The 17,555-nt window shown below is 37.8% G+C and overlaps 1 protein-coding gene across 1 annotated transcript in view; it reads left to right on the top strand.

Moving 5' to 3' along the window:
- The window catches only part of nadka (NAD kinase a), a 218,139-nt gene extending 202,774 nt beyond the window's left edge, over positions 1-15,365 (top strand). Inside the window, exon 12 of the mRNA XM_026270696.1 lies at positions 13,931-15,365. Within this exon, the coding sequence (XP_026126481.1) occupies positions 13,931-14,078 (148 nt within the window). The 3' untranslated portion in view covers positions 14,079-15,365. The remainder of the gene's footprint in view (positions 1-13,930) is intronic.
- Positions 15,366-17,555: the final 2,190 nt, after the last annotated feature.

Below are 17,555 nucleotides of genomic sequence, written 5' to 3'. Positions count from 1 at the left end.
ATTATAAACAATGGTTTATAAAAAAGTAATTATAGTGCCGATCATAGTCGCGATCTCGTGGGTGCTCATGAAAAACACAAAACATTCGTTCATCTTAACCAATAAGAAATGTATTGCAGCTTTTATAACTTTATTCTCATATTTACAGTTAATTTGAGGCAATTTTTGGCATTATTGGCAAATGTTTAGAATGCATTATTGTAATATGAGAGGGCACCAGCACAAATCTCTTGGCTTACAGTAGGCTTGCTTTCCATTATATATAATGATCATGATCTGCGCTCCCTCAGATATTCGAGTAACACAAACTTTGTTCTGTGTACACATGAATAAGTGCTTTTTGTAAACAGGTGTTTATTAAATAATTGTATTTAGTGAAGCCCAACCATCATAGAAGGAATGTGTGTATTATTTGATTGGTAATTGCATGCATTTAACTTTGCAAGATAAGTTTGGTGTAGTGAATTCATCAAACGCACCATCGAAACAGAGTAAAACCTACTCTATTAAAAACTAACACCCAGTATTACCAATTAATTACCGAGTAATGAATATGTTTAAAAATGTTAAGCATTTGTTCATGTGTATGATAACTTAGCCCGGTTATCATTTACTTGTGTAAACAGCGTTGAAAATGTGTTTATAATAAAAAATAAAATGCTTTTTTTTTTTAAACCCATCAGCAGAAATATAAATTGGTGCCAGTGGCTTTGTCCATAGCAAACTAAACTAAACTTACTGAAACTTAAACACATAGTGGGCTTGCAACCCTCTCATTTGGCCTGAACCGTTATGCAGTCTAACATGTGGTTGCTAAACTATTAGGCTACTTATTATACAAAGAAGGCTTTGTACTTCTCATGCTGAACATCTACTAACATCATCCTTCAGATATGAAAAAAAGTGTTTTGAAAAACATGTCATGCTCACGCTGTCCAGCAAAACCTACATATTGTACAAAAGTCAGACAGATAAACAAATAAAGTCTGAACTGATTTGTTGTTTGCACGGGAGGTGCCAGCGCGAACACTTTGGATTCCTTATATCAGCAGAAAAATATGATATCCATCAAATAAGAGCAAGACATCGTTCAAAACTGTCTATTTTTATTTGAGTACCTTCAAATTTACAGTGCAATGCTTTGCTTTTGTAAAATAAAGGAAAAAATGTGCTTGCCATCTTGGTCTATGGTCTATATTATAGGTCTACTGCCTACTTGTCAAACAGACATGAGAAATATATTTATCTATATAAAACTTGAAGTACCCGCTTTTAAGTGTTTACACTTAGCTTAATATAAGTCTTAATATAAGCTTAATAAGTCACTTTAGAATATAAATCATAGCACGTTTCAGAAGATAAAAAAACGCAAGTTTCAGTCCGGAAAATACTTTATAGCAAATTGTTTTGCAGACCCACTAGCTTTCCGTCACGGACCCCCAAGTTTGAAACCCCCCATTTGAAAACCACTGGAAAGAGAATCAAAACGACATGCCAATTTTTTTTTTTTTTTAAAGAGTCAAATATCATATAATGATAATTTTTTATCATAATGTTTTTTTTTTTTTTTGATCAGAAGGTGATCCTTTTTTATTTTAAAATAGGAGGACAAGTGCTCCTAATTACAAGACGAAAAACGTGCTCTTAAACTGGGTGTGTGACAGGTATGGCTTGAAGTATTTTTCTTCCTTTAACCCCTGCTAGTGACACAAAATTTGGTTTAATGGGGATAAAAAAAAGTCAGTTGGTGGATTTTTATCATTGTAGGGTGGTTGTGTTCAACACACGTTTGTTCAAACATGGTGTAAAAGTGAATTTTGCATAATACATTTGCTTTAACTTAAATGCAAGCAAATAACATTTCTTTGAAACCGTTAAATAGAAATGTCAGTATCAATATCAAAACAGACTAAAAGTAGTAAAATAATTCTGTATAACAGTTTTAGAGGAAATAAGTTTCAAAATAAAAGAAGTTTGTGTTATCAATCGAAAAATCTCCTTATTTAGGAGGCTAATTACATTGAGACTTTAAAACAGTGGTTGCCAACCCGTCGATCACGATTAACTTTTAGATCTTTACCACTGTCTCAGAAGCTTCCAAAAATAATAGTTAAATAAGTACAAAAGGCTACATCACATTTCTCCAATCTTTTGTACTTATTTTTCTATTATTTGCGGGAGATACTGGGACAGACATAAATCAATCAATCAATCACCTTTATTTATATAGTGCTTTAAACAAAATACATTGCGTCAAAGCAACTGAACAACATTCATTTGGAAAACAGTGTCTCAATAATGCAAAATGTTAGTTAAAGGCAGTTCATCATTGAATTCAGTTATGTCATCTCTGTTCAGTTTAAATACTGTCTGCGAAACCAGTAGTTCAATTCCAGGCTGCAGCAAAGTCAGATTGTGCAGAGGAATCATCTGTTTCCTGTGGTCTTGTCCTGATGGTCATCTGAGACAAGGTCTTTACAGGGGATCTGTATCTGGTGCTCTAGTTGTCCTGGTCTCCGCTGTCTTTCAGGGATGTAGAGGTCCTTTCTAGGTGCTGATCCACCATCTGGTCTGGATACGTACTGAATCCGGGTGAATGCAGTGACCCTCTGATCTGGATACAGACTGGATCTGGTGGCTACGGTGACCTCGGAATTAGAGAGAAACAGACTAATATTAGAGTAGATGCCATTCTTCTAATGATGTAGCAAGTACATTGGGTGTTATGGGTAGTGTTTACGGTTCCGGTTTACCTAATTAATGCAGCCTAAAAATCCTTTAACGGATGTTATGTGTAAGCCAGGTTAAAGAGATGGGTCTTTAATCTAGATTTAAACTGCAAGCATGTGTCTGCCTCCCGAACAATATTAGGTAGGGTATTCCAGAGTTTAGGCGCCAAATAGGAAATGGATCTGCCGCCCGCAGTTGATTTTAATATTCTAGGTATTATCAAATTGCCTGAGCTTTGAGAACGTAGTGGACATAGAGGATTATAATGTAAAAGGAGCTCATTCAAATACTGAGGAGGGCTTTATAAGTAATAAGCAATATTTTAAAATCTATACAATGTTTGATAGGGAGCCAGTGCAGTGTTGACAGGACTGGGCTAATATGGTCATACTTCCTGGTTCTAGTAAGAACTCATGCTGCATTTTGGACTAGCTGTAATTTGTTTACTAAGCGTGCAGAACAACACCCAATAAAGCATAACAATAATCTAACCTTGCGGTCATAAATGCATGGATTAACATTCCTGCATTTGACATTGAGAGCATAGGCCGTAATTTAGATATATTTTTTTAGATGGAAAAATGCAGTTTTACAAATGCTAGAAATGTTGTTTTCTAATTAGCACACCTATGTTCCTAACTGATGATGAAGAATTGACAGAGCAACCATCAAGTATTAGACAGTTTTCTTGGTTATTACATGCAGAGTTTTTAGGTCCTATAATTAACACCTCTTTTTTTCACAATTTAGCAGTAAGAAATTACTCGTCATCCAGTTTTTTATATCGACTATGCATTCCACGAATTTTTCAAATTGGTGTTTCACCAGGCCGCAAAGAAATATAGAGCTGAATATCATCAGCATAACAGTGAAAGCTAACACCATGTTTCCTGATGACATCTCCCAAGGGTAACATATGAAGCGTGAAGAGTAGCAGCCCTACTACTGAGCCTTGAGGTACTCCATAGTGCACTTATGATCGATGTGATACATCTTCATTCACTGCTACAAACTGATGGCAGTCATATAAGTGTGATTTAAGCCATGCTAATGCACTTCCATTAATGCCAACAAAGTGTTCAAGTCTATGCAAAAAAATGCTGTGGTCAATTGTGTCAAACGCAGCACTAAGATCCAATAGCACTAATAGAGAGATACAACCATGATCAGATGATAAGAGCAGGTCATTTGTAATTCTAAGGAGAGCAGTCTCAGTACAATGATATGGTCTAAATTCTGACTGGAAATCCTCACATATACCATTTTTCTCTAAGAAGGAATATAATTGTGAGGATACCACCTTTTCTAGTATCTTGGACAGAAAAGGGAGATTCGAGATTGGTCTATAATTAACTAGGTTTTTAGGGGGAAAAGTTGTGGTTTTTTGATGAGATGTCACGTGGAGGTAAGGGATGAACTCAAGCGCAGACAGGATGCACAACACACTGGGTTTATTGAGGACAAAAAGGGGAAAACAAAACCCACGAGGGGGAAAACCACGACTAGGGCAAGACAGATAATTTAACAAGACTAGGGACACACAATAAACAAAAGACTCTTCACACAGGAACTCTAACTACAGGTAAACAATCACAAGACTCACGACGTATCTTCAAAAGTGCAACAATGTGTAACAAAGTAACAATGAACCGCACAAGACAGTGAACACAAGGGGATATAAATAGGAAGGCTAATAATGACATAACAGGTGACACAGGTAAATCAATAATGACAAAACTAGGGTAACAAGGGGGGTGGGGCAAGGAAACAAGACAACAAGCACATGGCCCAAAGACAAGGCCATGTGCTTGTACACAAAACACGGGCCTGTCATGATTCAGCCTCAAGACTAGAGGAAAATCAAGGACACGAGGGCAGAATCATGACAGAACCCCTCCCTTAAGGAGCGGCTTCCAGACGCTCCTCAAGGGGACATCAAACGCGGGACATGACTGACTGAGACACAGACACAAACCAACAAGGCATGACAAATAACAACAAAGGCAAACATGAATACACTATGACAGGGTTAGGGTGGCAAATCAGAAAAAAACAAACAAGGAAGGGGAGGAGGCGGGACAACAAAGTTCATGGGGGGGAAGTCCAGGGTGGGAGTGAGGGGCAGGAGTCTTAGGAGGACTGGATGAAGGCTGACGATGAGGGGTCCGGGCAGGTCTGGGTGGTGTAGGGTGGGGAGTGGTCTCTGGACACTTGACAACATCTGTGGACATGATAGGAGGGGTCTCTGGACACTTGACAACATCTGTGGACATGACAGGAACTGGCTCTGGAACCACGCTCACTGCTGCTGGTCCGGGATCAGCGCTCACTGCTGCTGGCTCGGGATCATCGCTCACTGCTGCTGGCTCGGGATCAGCGCTCACTGCTGCTCTAGGAACGGGGTCTGGGGACAAGACAGGTCTGGCAGGGGCTTCTAGGATCTTCTAGGGACAAGACGTGACAAATACTCAGAACGGGTCTTGGCAGCAATGACTACTGGCATCTCTTGACAAGCGGAAATAGACTGCAATACCGCTTCAGCAGCAGAGTCGGCTGCGGCTCTCTCCTCAGCACTCACGACTGCTGACTAAGACACAGCTCTCTCTGTTGCTGGTACAGAAACCTCTTTTGCTGAGGTAATCTCAGGAACAGTCTTCTCCACTGCAGTCTTCTGAACAGCCTCCTCTGCAGCAACCTCTGGAGCCGCGCTTAAAGCAGAATGCTCAGGAACGGCACTCTCAGGAACAGCAGCGGGTTGGAGAGGCATCACGGACTCATGAGGAGAACCAGGACCAGAAGAACCCTTCTTCCTCTTTCTCCTCGGCCGCGGTGCAGAGGTAATAACCGGATCTGTGACTGGTAGGGGAAGTTCAGCAAGAGCCGTGGCTGGTAGTGGTAGGGCAGTCTCGGCAGAGTTGACTCCGACGCTGAGGACTCCGAGGCAGACTCCCACGAGGACTGTCTCCCTCGTTTCTTGCAGAGACTGATTGGTGCGGAAGGTGCCTTGGGATTCGGGGAGGGATGAGCCTGATCCCCCAGTGTTGCAACGGCCAGGGTACGACCCTCTGGGATCACTGGCAGCTTGGCAGAAGGTGGGGTCCTCGAGGGGGAAACCTGCGGCTCCTCGTGGGAGAAACTCTCCCATAGCTGGGCATAGTTCCTCAGGATTCACTCACCCTGAGACGAGAGTGGAAGGGTGATCTTCCTCTTGTCAGTGGGGGATGACAACCAGCATTGCCTATGGGACTCCGGTTGTCGAGGATGATCGGAGGACATCCTGTCTGCTGAGTTCTTAGTTTGGCGGTTCATTCTGTCACATGGAGGTAAGGGATGAACTCAAGCGCAGACAGGATGCACAACACACAGGGTTTATTGAGGACAAAAAGGGGAAAACAAAACCCACGAGGGGGAAAACCACAACTAGGGCAAGACAGATAATTTAACAAGACTAGGGACACACAATAAACAAAAGACTCTTCACACAGGAACTATAACTACAGGTAAACAATCACAAGACTCACGACGTATCTTCAAAGTGCAACAATGTGTAACAAAGTAACAATGAACTGCACAAGACTGTGAACACAAGGGGTTATAAATAGGGAGACTAATAATGACATAACAGGTGACACAGGTAAATCAATAATGACAAAACTAGGGTAACAAGGGGCGGTGCAAGGAAACGAGACAGCAAGCACATGGCCCAAAGACAAGGCCATGTGCTTGTACACAAAACACGGGCCTGTCATGATTCTGCCTCAAGACTAGAGGAAAATCAAGGACATGAGGGCAGAATCATGACATGAGAGGCTTAATAACAGCCAGTTTGAAGGTTTTGGGGACATATCCTAATGTCAATGAGGAATTAATAATAGTCAGAAGAGGATCTGACTTCTGGAAGCACCTCTTTTAGGAGCTTAGTTGGTATAGGGTCTAACATACATGTTGTTGGTTTAGATGATTTAACGAGTTTATACAATTCTTCCTCTCCTATAGTATGCTGCATTTCCACCACAGGAACTTTACCCAGGAACTAAGGACTTTGGCCTGGTACTCTCTGTGTTTCCACCGCAGGAACAAAATAAAGTTCCGGGTAAAAAAATGCCCCTCAGAAAGTCTCGCTGTTGTTGTGTCATGAAATGTAATTTTAAAAGTATTTCAGGCAAGAACGTAGTTGTTTAAAACTAAAATCTGTGGTTTATTTATAAAGACAGCCCCTATTTAAAAATGTGTTTCGCCGATCTCGGAGATGGTGAGCTCCACACGATCAGCGGGAGCTCAGTGCTTATGTATCCGCAGAGAGCAGCCTCACCTCGGCTAGACCTTCTGAAATGTGCCACTGGCTCTGATGTCTCTTTAGTGGTTAAACATAAAATATAATACGTTTTGGGTAAATCTAACAGGTTATCTTTGGTCTGTATTCAACTTATCTATATGTTAAAATGAAAATAAAAAAGGCAAATTTATATAATATTCAGTTTCATTGTAATGGCTGTATATATATACACATATCCCTGAACTAAGTACATTTCTGCAGCTGTTATTATGTTTAAATGAAAACGAAAGGAGGCAGTGGTATTTGATATCCTATTTCGTTTTATTGTAAATATACAGAGAGGAAAATTGCAGTAGCCATGGTCAGCTGACTGAAGTTATCAAGTACGCTGCTGTTTGCAGAATTACCGGACTTAAGTCGTCGCGGACGTCACACTCCCGAGTCGAATGCACAAAGTCTGAACTACCGAGGATGCACGTCCAAAATCAGCATGCTTTGTATTGAGAAACAAACGCAGATCTACGTCACCAGTCTATTTGCCTAATCTTCCCGGTACTTTACACCACGGTGGAAACGCAGAAAGCAACAGGTCTGGGGGGAAAAAAGTTCCTGGGAAAAAAAAGTTCCTGGTACAAATGTTCCGGGTAATTTCGGTGGAAACGCGGCAGTAGAGAATGAGTGGAACTGTTCCTCAGAGGGTCTATAGTGCACTGTCTACCCTTACGAAAAAAGACAATGGTTTTATTATAGTAAAACTGTAGTAACCCATGGTTTTTTGGCGTGTTGACCACCATTTGTACAACCACAGATTTACTACAAATACCATGGTTAAACTATGGTTAATATAGCAAAACCGTGGTTATTTTGTGGTTACCATGGTTTAACTATAGTAACCATGGTTTTTTGGTTTTATTTGTAGTAAAACCATGGTTAATTTTCGTAAGGGTAATGCTATACTGTAGCTGACGGCTGAATGGTTAAAATTTTATCTCTAATAGTATCGATTGTAGAAGTAAAGTAGTTCATAAAGTCATTAATGCTGTGATGTTGGGAAATGTCAACACTTGTTGTTTTCATTAATTTAGCCACTGTGTTGAATAAATACCTGGGGTTATGTTTGTTTTCTTCTAAAAGAGAAGAAAAGTAATCGGATCTAGCAGTTTTTAATGCTTTTCTGTAGGATAGGTTACTTTCCCGCCAAGCAATACGAAATACCTCAAGTTTTGTTTTCCTCCAGCTGTGCTCCATTTTTCGGGCTGCTCTCTTTAGGGTGCGAGTATGCTCATTATACCATGGTATTAGCGAAAACATGAATAATAATCTTACTGTATTTACCTTTAGCATTAGCCAGCAGTTTTAAATTTGCCAAGATGTCAGGGGCTCTGGCTCCCGGTAAACATTTGACTATTGTGGCTGGTGTCTCTATATTCACGTTCAGTACAATAGAATCACCAATAACAAGAGCACTTTCATCAGGTTTCTCATTGGGTGCATCCCTGAGTGGGGAGAACCTGTTTAATGTTTTGATCGGAACAGAGAGCGGTGTTTTGACCCATGACTAGGCTGCCTCACTGTCACCCAGTTGCCCTGCTGCAGGGGCTCTGTTGCCGGAACCAAACAATGTACAGGAATCCCTGAGCTAGATGCATCCAAAGCCGTATCTAGAGCCCTAACATTCTTACTGTCCTTAATTAAAGTTTTGATGCATGTCTTTTAATTCTGAAATCTTCTCTGTCAGCCTATTTCCTTGCATTTATCACATGTGAATCTGCGTCAGAGATAGATAAACTGTACATGTGACAAGAGGTGTAAATAACAATAGCAGGAGAAGCCATTACTCACCGTGCTTGATGAAATATTCTTACCATAGTTGTTTGATGAACTTGTGAAAAACTGGAGCAAGAGAGAGGAGAGGAAAAAAGAAAACAGCGATAGGTTCGAATGAAAACGCTAATGACAAGCTAACGAGTGCTAATGCAATGCATTCAATAATCACTCTGTTCAATAATCCTCGCTTCACTGATCAGTAACAGCGCTCCACCTTCCCTCCGTGTCTTAATTATTTCACAATGCTATAAAAATCTAAGTTCTTTTCAGAAATTATATTAAATGAAAAATAAATGCATAATGCTGGAAGAATAGTTTTTACATGGTTTATTGGAACACTACAATTAGCATTTATTTATTTATTGGAACTAGAGAGAGTTAAAACCAAGAGTGTAACAAACACATTCTGCGGATGCACTCCACAGTCACAATTCAAAACGTCACTCCCAGTGTTGCCAGATTGATGGACAATTTCCAGCCCAAAACCCGCCCACTTAAACAAAAAAAAAAACGCCCAAAACTTTAACTGTCAAAATAATATGATAGAATATGTCATTCAAGGTTAAAAGGGTTATTTCTAACTCATTAAAACAAAATAATGATGAGTAAATAATATTCAATATAATATTCATACATTTTCAAGTCAGAATAATCCAGTAAATGCAAAAAGTGCCCAATATAAGTGATAGGAAAAAGCAACATAATTAGCAGGCATTTCACATTCATTCATACACACACCCTGATGTTTATTGATACATGTACCTACTGTACAATGGCTCGCCTTCATGTTAATAAAATGTGCTCTGATTTTGGAGTTGCAGTGATAGAGCATTTGTGTCATCTCACTCCACAATCATTTTGAGAAAATGTTTTTAGAGTCCAGTCACTTTTTAATTATATTTAGGCATTGTTATTACTTGAATAAACAGTCATTCAATATCAGATACGTTATTGCGCTAAAACACCCTCAATCAAAATCATAATGTCTGTCTGCTGAAGCTGCTCTATCATGATTGGCTTAAAGTGCAGCTGCGACATCAACATCAGCATCAGTGTGTGAGTCTGTTTAATAAATGACTGATTGGATGCAGTACATCCACACTTGGGTTTGTTTGTTAATCAATTAGCATACACAACTTAGAATGTTTGAAAACTGACCCTAAACCAGCCCAAAATGAGAAGAGACAGAAATAAATAGCATACTGTATATACAGCACAAAAAGGTTGCAGACCATAAGAGGTGCAAAGAGGAGAAAACACTGTAGCAGGCAGAACAAGTTCACTGTTCATTATATATGGAGTTAATTGATATTAACTAAAGTTCGGGAGCAGGGCCACGCCTCAAACAATCACCTGACTTCCAAGACCTCCATATATACCAGGCCACCTCATACGGTTCTGCTACTCTCGTTCTCTCGAACCCACCCTTGCCTCCCCTTCTCATCCATTCAGCCAACCATATCCCACATTATATTTCTATCAGGTTGTATCAGGGGGTCCTCATTGTCTGGCCTAAATATATGCTAGTGGCGGTACCCCCACCCTGAGTCTCCCTGAGCCATCAATTCAAGATGCCCTGATCAACCTGACCATCATCCCATTCCCTCGACCCCTTCATCCTCTTACCACTCTTCCCTAGATTCATAGCTTTTTTGTGGTGTGGTCCTAGCTAGTGAAATGAGCAATATCACACTTGTAGCCAAGTAATATGGCTCTATATATATGAACCATGACTATCTATGTGATATAGTTTGTATGTTGTAAAATTGTAATTGTAAATGGTGCAATTTAATATTTAAATAATTAGTCATTTCTGGATTTTTGGTATACATAACAGTTGGTATACTTAAAAATTTAATTATGCAAAATACACATATTAACAAAATTAAAACAAAACACATCAACTACAATAAAATAAAAAATTGTAATAGATCTGATTACTTTTCAATATGTCCCAAAACCTTCAAACTGGCTTTAATTAAGCCTCTCATCAAAAAAACACAACTTGCCCCCTAAAAACCTAGTTAATTATAGACCAATCTCAAATCTACCTTTTCTGTCCAAGATACTAGAAAACGTAGTATCCTCACAATAATAGTCCTTCTTAAAGAAAAATGTTATCTGTGAGGATTTCCAGTCAGGATTCAGACTGTATCATAGTACTGAGACTACTCTCCTTAAGAGTTACAAATGACCTGCTCTTATCATCTGATCGTGGTTGTATCTCTCTATTAGTGCTATTGGATCTTAGTGCTGCATTGGATACTATTGACCACATCATTCTTTTGCGTAGACTAGAACACTTTGTTAGCATTAATGGAAGTGCATTTGCATGGTTTAAATCATACTTATATGACCACCATCAATTCGTAGCAGTGAATGAAGAGGTATCATATCGATCACAAGTGCAGTATGAAGTACCTCATGGCTCAATACTAGGGCCATTACTCTTCACACTTTACATGTTACCCTTGGGAGATATCATCAGGAAGCACGGTGTTAGCTTTCACTGTTATGCTGATGATACTCAGCTCTATATTTCTTCGCGGTCCTGGAGAAAAACGAACAGAATGCATTTTCGATATAAAAAACTGGATGACAAGTAATTTCTTGCTAAACTGCTAAATTCTGCTAAAAACAGAGGTGTTAATTATAGGACCTAAAAGCATGCAATAACCTAGAACGCTGTCTAAGACTTGATGGTTGCTCCGTCAATTCTTTGTCATCTGATAGGAACATAGGTGTGCTATTTGATAGCAATCTTTCCTTAGAAAGGCAAGTTTTCTAGCATTTGTAAAACTGCATTTTTATACTCAAAAATATATCTAAATTAAGACCTATGCTCTCAATGTCAAATTCAGAAATGTTAATCCATGTATTTATGACTTCAAGGTTAGATTATGTGGTTGTTCTGCACGCTCTGTAAACAAACTCCAGGTAGTCCAAAATGCAGCAGCTAGAGTTCTTAATAGATCCAGTAAGAATGACCATTTTAGCCCTGTTCTGTCCACACTGCACTGGCTCCCTATTAAACATTGTATAGATTTTAAAATCTTGCTTATTACTTATAAAGTCCTGAATGGTTTAGCACCTTAGTATTGGAATGAGCTCTTGTTATATTATAACCCTCCACGTCCGCTATGTTCTCAAAACTCAGGCAATTTGATAATAATTGGAAAATCAAAATCAACTGCAGGCGGCAGATCCTTTTCCTATTTGGTGCCTAAACTCTGGATTTTTAGGCTGCATTAATTAGGTAAACCGTAACCGGGAACACTTCCCATAACATCCAATTTACCTGCTACATCATTAGAAGAATAGCATCTACGCTAATATTAGTCTGTTTCTCTCTTATTCCGAGGTCACCGTAGCCACCAGATCCAGTCTGTATCCAGATCAGAGTGTCACTGCAGTCACCCTGATCCAGTATGTATCCAGATCAGATGGTGAATCAGCACCTAGAAAAGACCTCTACAGCCCTGAAAGACAGCGGAGACCAGGACAACTAGAGCCCCATATACAGATCCCCTGTAAAGACCTTGTCTCAAACGACCACAGGGACAAGACCACAGGAAACAGATTATTCTTCTGCCAATCTGACTTTGCTGCAGCCTGGAATTGAACTGCTGGTTTCGTCTGGTGAGAAGAGAACTTACCCCCCAAATGAGCCTGGTTTCTCCCAAGTTATTTTCTCCATTCTCTTAGATGGAGTTTTGTTTCCTTGCCGTTGTCGCCTCTGGCTTACTTAGTTGGGGTCACTTGGTTTACATTTACATTACATTTAGTCATTTTATCCAAAGCGACTTACAAATGAGGACAGTTGAAGCAATCAAAAACAACCAAAGAGCAATGATATATAAGTGCAATAACAAGTCTCAGTTAGCTTAAACGCAGTACATGTAACAAGGGCTTTTAAATAATATAATAAATAAAAAGAAAACAGATAGAATAGAAAAAGAATAGAGCAAGCTAGTGTTAAAGAGTTTTTTTTAAATATATAATTGTATTAAAAAAGAAAAGAAAATAGAATAGGATACAAAAAGATTGTAAATGATTGCACAAATAAACTGAACTGAGATGATGACATCACTGAATTCAATGATGAACTGCCTTTAACTGTCATTTTGCATTATTGACACAGTTTTCCTAATTAATGTTGTTCAGTTGCTTTGTTTTTTTGTTTAAAGCGCTATATAAATAAAGGTGACTTGACTTGACTCACTCAGGAGGCCAGTTCTCCTCTGACCAGACGAAACCAGCAGTTCAGTTCCAGGCTGCAGTGACCCTCTGATCTAGATACAGACTGGATCTGGTGACTATGGTGGCCTTGGAATAAAAGAGATACAGACTAATATTAGGGTAGATGACATTCTTGTAATGATGTAGCAAAGTACATTGGGTGTTATGGGAAGTGTTCCCTGTTTCGGTTTACCTTATTAATGCAGCCTAAAAATCATTTAATAGATTTGGATATTAGAAGCGTATTAGTGTGTTATGTGTAAGCCAGGTTAAAGAGATGGGTCTTTAATCTAGATTTAAACTGCAAAAGTGTGTCTTCTTGTTAGGTAGGTTATTCCAGAGTTTAGGCACTAAATAGAAAAAGAATCTGCCGCCCGCAGTTGATTTTGATATTCTAGGTATTATCAAATTGCCTGAGTTTTGAGAATGCAGCAGAAGTGAATGCCCATAATATAACAAGAGCTCATTCAAATAATGAGGTGCTAAACCATTCAGGCTTTTTAAGTAATAAGAAAGATTTTAAAATCTATATGATGTTTGCATTGAATATTCAAATATAAAGTAATGCTCCTTTTTTAGTTTTATATACAATTACCACAGGAAAAGTACACACTAAAGTCTATCCTAGGTTTCAAATTGAAATGTAAGCTTTTTATATCAGTATATAATACAGCTTCACACAAAGCATTGATCAGCATGCAAAAGATATATTCTATTGTGCTTCACACCAATACTTTGATTTAAATATGGTTAGGGAATGTACAGTAGTGAAGCAGATTGGCATGTTTAAGCATGTAGGTGAAGCTTTGATGCATTTAAAAAAAAAAAAAAAAATCTTTTTTTTGCTCTATTTTATAGTATTATCATCACAACGTCATGCTTTCCTGTTCCTTCCATCTGTTTTCGTGATCCCGTGAATGACTGGTTCGAGAGCCTGGCCCAATGTTTACACTGGAATGTTCGTCAGAAGCAGAGTCATCTGAGTTCTGAAGAGGAAGAGTTCTGACCACATTCCAAGCTTTTATAGCACTGTTACTTAGATGTGTTCTTTTTTTTTCTTTTTTTTCTTTTTTTAAGTTTTAGTACATTCTCTCATGTCTCATTGCAGCTAAAGAGGAAAAAATACACAATTATATTTTGCTTTTAAAAAGTATTTTATTTATTTTTTTTTTTTTCTTGTGACTTTTGTGTTCCAAAAAAACACTGTGTGTATGTATGTGTTTTTAAACTCTCATTAGAAATAATTAATTTTTTAATTTTATGCATTATGGCAATAAGAATTCTGTGGAAATCTTAATTTTTTTCTTTAAAGGTCCCGTTTTTCGTTCTTTTTTGAAGCTTTGATTGTGTTTACAGTGTGCAATATAACGTGTTCATGTTTCGCGTGTAAAAAAAACAGTATTTTTCACACAATCTGTTTTCACTGTCATAAAAATGGGCTGATGACTTCCTTGTTCTATAAAGTCCCTTCTTCAGAAATACGTAGCGAGTTGTGATTAGATACCAGCTTAGAGCATGCTGCCCTCCTGGAAACGCAATTGGGCTAGTTTTGAGAAGCAAGTGGTTAGGATTTGTTTTGAAAACCTGACAATCCTGATCTGAACCATAGACAGTAAAAGAACGCACATGCTGCAGATGTACTTATAATCACAGGAGCGTTTTTACTAATGAGATGTGCATGAAAATCGCATTAGATTTTTTTTCAAAGTCCTAACATCTAGTTAACAAAGCTATACAGAGTTGCCCTTTGTGTAATTAGTTACAGAAACTGTTAAACGCACCAGCTTAAATAATAAAATACACTTACCGGTTGTGGACAATAAACAACGCCATCTCCAGACAAAGATGGAACTGCTCCATCTTTCAAGAATAATCTTTGTGCGAATCCAGCATTAAACTGATTGAGATTGAGCAAGCTGTCCTCAGCAAAATGTGCTGCATGTAGTTTTACATGTGGATTATAATTTTCGGGAACTGAGTTAAACAAAAATTGTAACCATTAATCTCCAAGTACAGCGTCCCTGGGAAGCCCAAACAAAGATGATTGGACTCTGAGATTAAAATAACAGTGTTTCAACGACATGGCGACAAACACAAACGCAACTCTTCCTCTTCTCTGTCGGAGCGCAACAAGACCACGTCCCTTTTTTGTGTATTCATGTGGGCGGAGGTTAGTCAAAAAAACTGTTTTAGTGACGTCATTACTGCAGGAACTAGAGGGATGTAGTCCAAACGGGTCATTTTTTGTAGGCAAATTCTGTTAAATAAAATATCTTGCTTGGAATTGAATTTTGAGCTTTAGAATTTTACAGATATTATTTATACTCTAACAACAACTTTACACACTAACTAAAGTTTAAAACATGGGATCACGAAGAACTGGACCTTTAATTTTTGGGTGAAATGTAACCACAATATAAATGGGCACATATTCTTGGTGAGTTATGTGAAAATTGCTTTTAATTTAATATCTTTCATTCCAGTTTTTGGCTGACAGGGTCAGATTATAGCAATAACTACATTTTGATATACTGCATTGTGCCTTGTAGAGTATTGCATCAATAGTCAGTCAGTTGGGGGAAATTTTTTAAAGTATTGGGTAAATGTATTTATGCAATATTTAGAATGTATATATCTGAGCTTGAATATTCATTATAATTTATTTTATTTGTTTTTGAAACACCTGGACTTTTTCCATTGGTCTCTTGCAGCCCAACAAACTGAATTACCAATGAATTACAATCCGTGCATCGAATATTCTAATATACCGTAATGTTCCTTTTTTAGTTTTATATACAACTAGTAAACACTAAAGCCTATCCTAGGTTTTAAATTGAAATGTAAGCTTTTTATATCTTGTCAGAAGCCAGTTTTTATTTACTGTCAGAATTTATATTACTATAAAAAAAAACGTTCATAGCAAAAATGTTTACATAATGTTTTTTGTTGTCTCTTACTGTTTTCCAAAGTTCAGTGCAAAATGCATATTTGTCACAACATTTTGTAATTGACAATAATGTATTTTTATGATGTCATTTTCTAATATTATACAAGTTGACCTTTTTTTTTTTCTTTTTTTTTTTTTTTACAAATTTAGGTAATAATAAATTGTAAATGCTTGACCAATTTAAATACATTTGAAGTGACAGTTGTGTTTCTTGCCCTCTATTATACAGTAATTTTATACAATAAAGCACCACTTTATCAGTAGCTTTCTCTTGATGGTCAATTTGAAAAAGCCATGTAATGCACTTATTTTGTTTGGCATTTGTTTGCTTATAAGCTCTTCCTCCTTCCTTGTTCCTGTAGTCATATAAGACCCAGCATTGTTTCAGAGAAATTTGTGATTGTAGGACTTCACTACTCATTTTGTGTGTGTGTGTGTGTGTGTGTGTGTGTGTGTGTGTGTGTGTGTGTGTGTGTGTGTGTGTATAGATTATGTGGGAGATATTAGGGGAAAAAATTGCATGGTTTAAAGTAGTTTTTTTTACCCAAAGTGCACAAATCAACATTACTGTCCAAAAATATTGTTTTGTGCCTTTGATCATCTCATCTTCCTCAAATTAAAAAAAATCTTCATGATAGGGTTTCGCTATGTGACACAATGGTTCCAGGGGTGTGACACATACCAGGGCTGTACATAACTTTTTTTTTTTTTTTTTTTTTTTTTTGGCATAGGCTGGTGCTACAGACACTGAATGCTTTTATATTAATATTCTGTACAGGGGCACACAAAATCCAACCTTATGGTTTTCAGACAAACATTTTGTTTATTTGGAAAAAAAAGACAAATATTAATTAATAATCATAATAATAAGAACACCAATATTTTGCTGTACTTGTAGATCTGTACAATTTGGCCAAAAATGTTTTTATGTATCAATATAACTAATAATGATTGTGGTTATTATTTCAAAATAAAAGCATTAAACTAAGTTTTGGTTGGTCCTGCTGTCACAATTTTCAGGAGCGCAGAACGAGGAGACGAGGTGATTTCACACAAAGAAAGTCTTTAATCATCTAACAGGGAAACAAAAATAATCAGAATATGTTTTTTGACCAAATTGTCCGCTTTATACTCCAGTATGAATGAATAATGAATAAATGAAAAATCATATAAAATGAACACAATTAAAAGAAAATGTTCTTGAATATTAATAAATATTTGTATGTGTTTGTCTGCATGTCCTGCGCCCATTAACTGACATCAGAACATCATAAACGTATATATATATATCAGAGGGGTTCTGTAGTTAGGAATAGTCTGCTAGTCTGCACAGCATGAAAGAGAATGAGTAAGAGCTTGCGCCAAACAGAAAACTAAGCGCTATAAATTAAATCAGCCATACAAAAATCTCTTTGGGCCCCAGGACACTTAAACCTCACAAGTAAGTAGCAACCACAGACTGTATAAAAACAGGTAGCAACGGCATCTCCACACTCCAGCTCAGTAGGTGGCGAGATTTTACCTTTAAACCGGTTT

Source organism: Carassius auratus, chromosome 8 (genome assembly GCF_003368295.1).
Source record: "Carassius auratus strain Wakin chromosome 8, ASM336829v1, whole genome shotgun sequence".
Taxonomy (NCBI): Eukaryota; Metazoa; Chordata; class Actinopteri; order Cypriniformes; family Cyprinidae; genus Carassius; species Carassius auratus.
The sequence above is the reverse complement of the archived record's forward strand: the minus strand, read 5'-3'. Positions and strand labels throughout refer to the sequence as shown.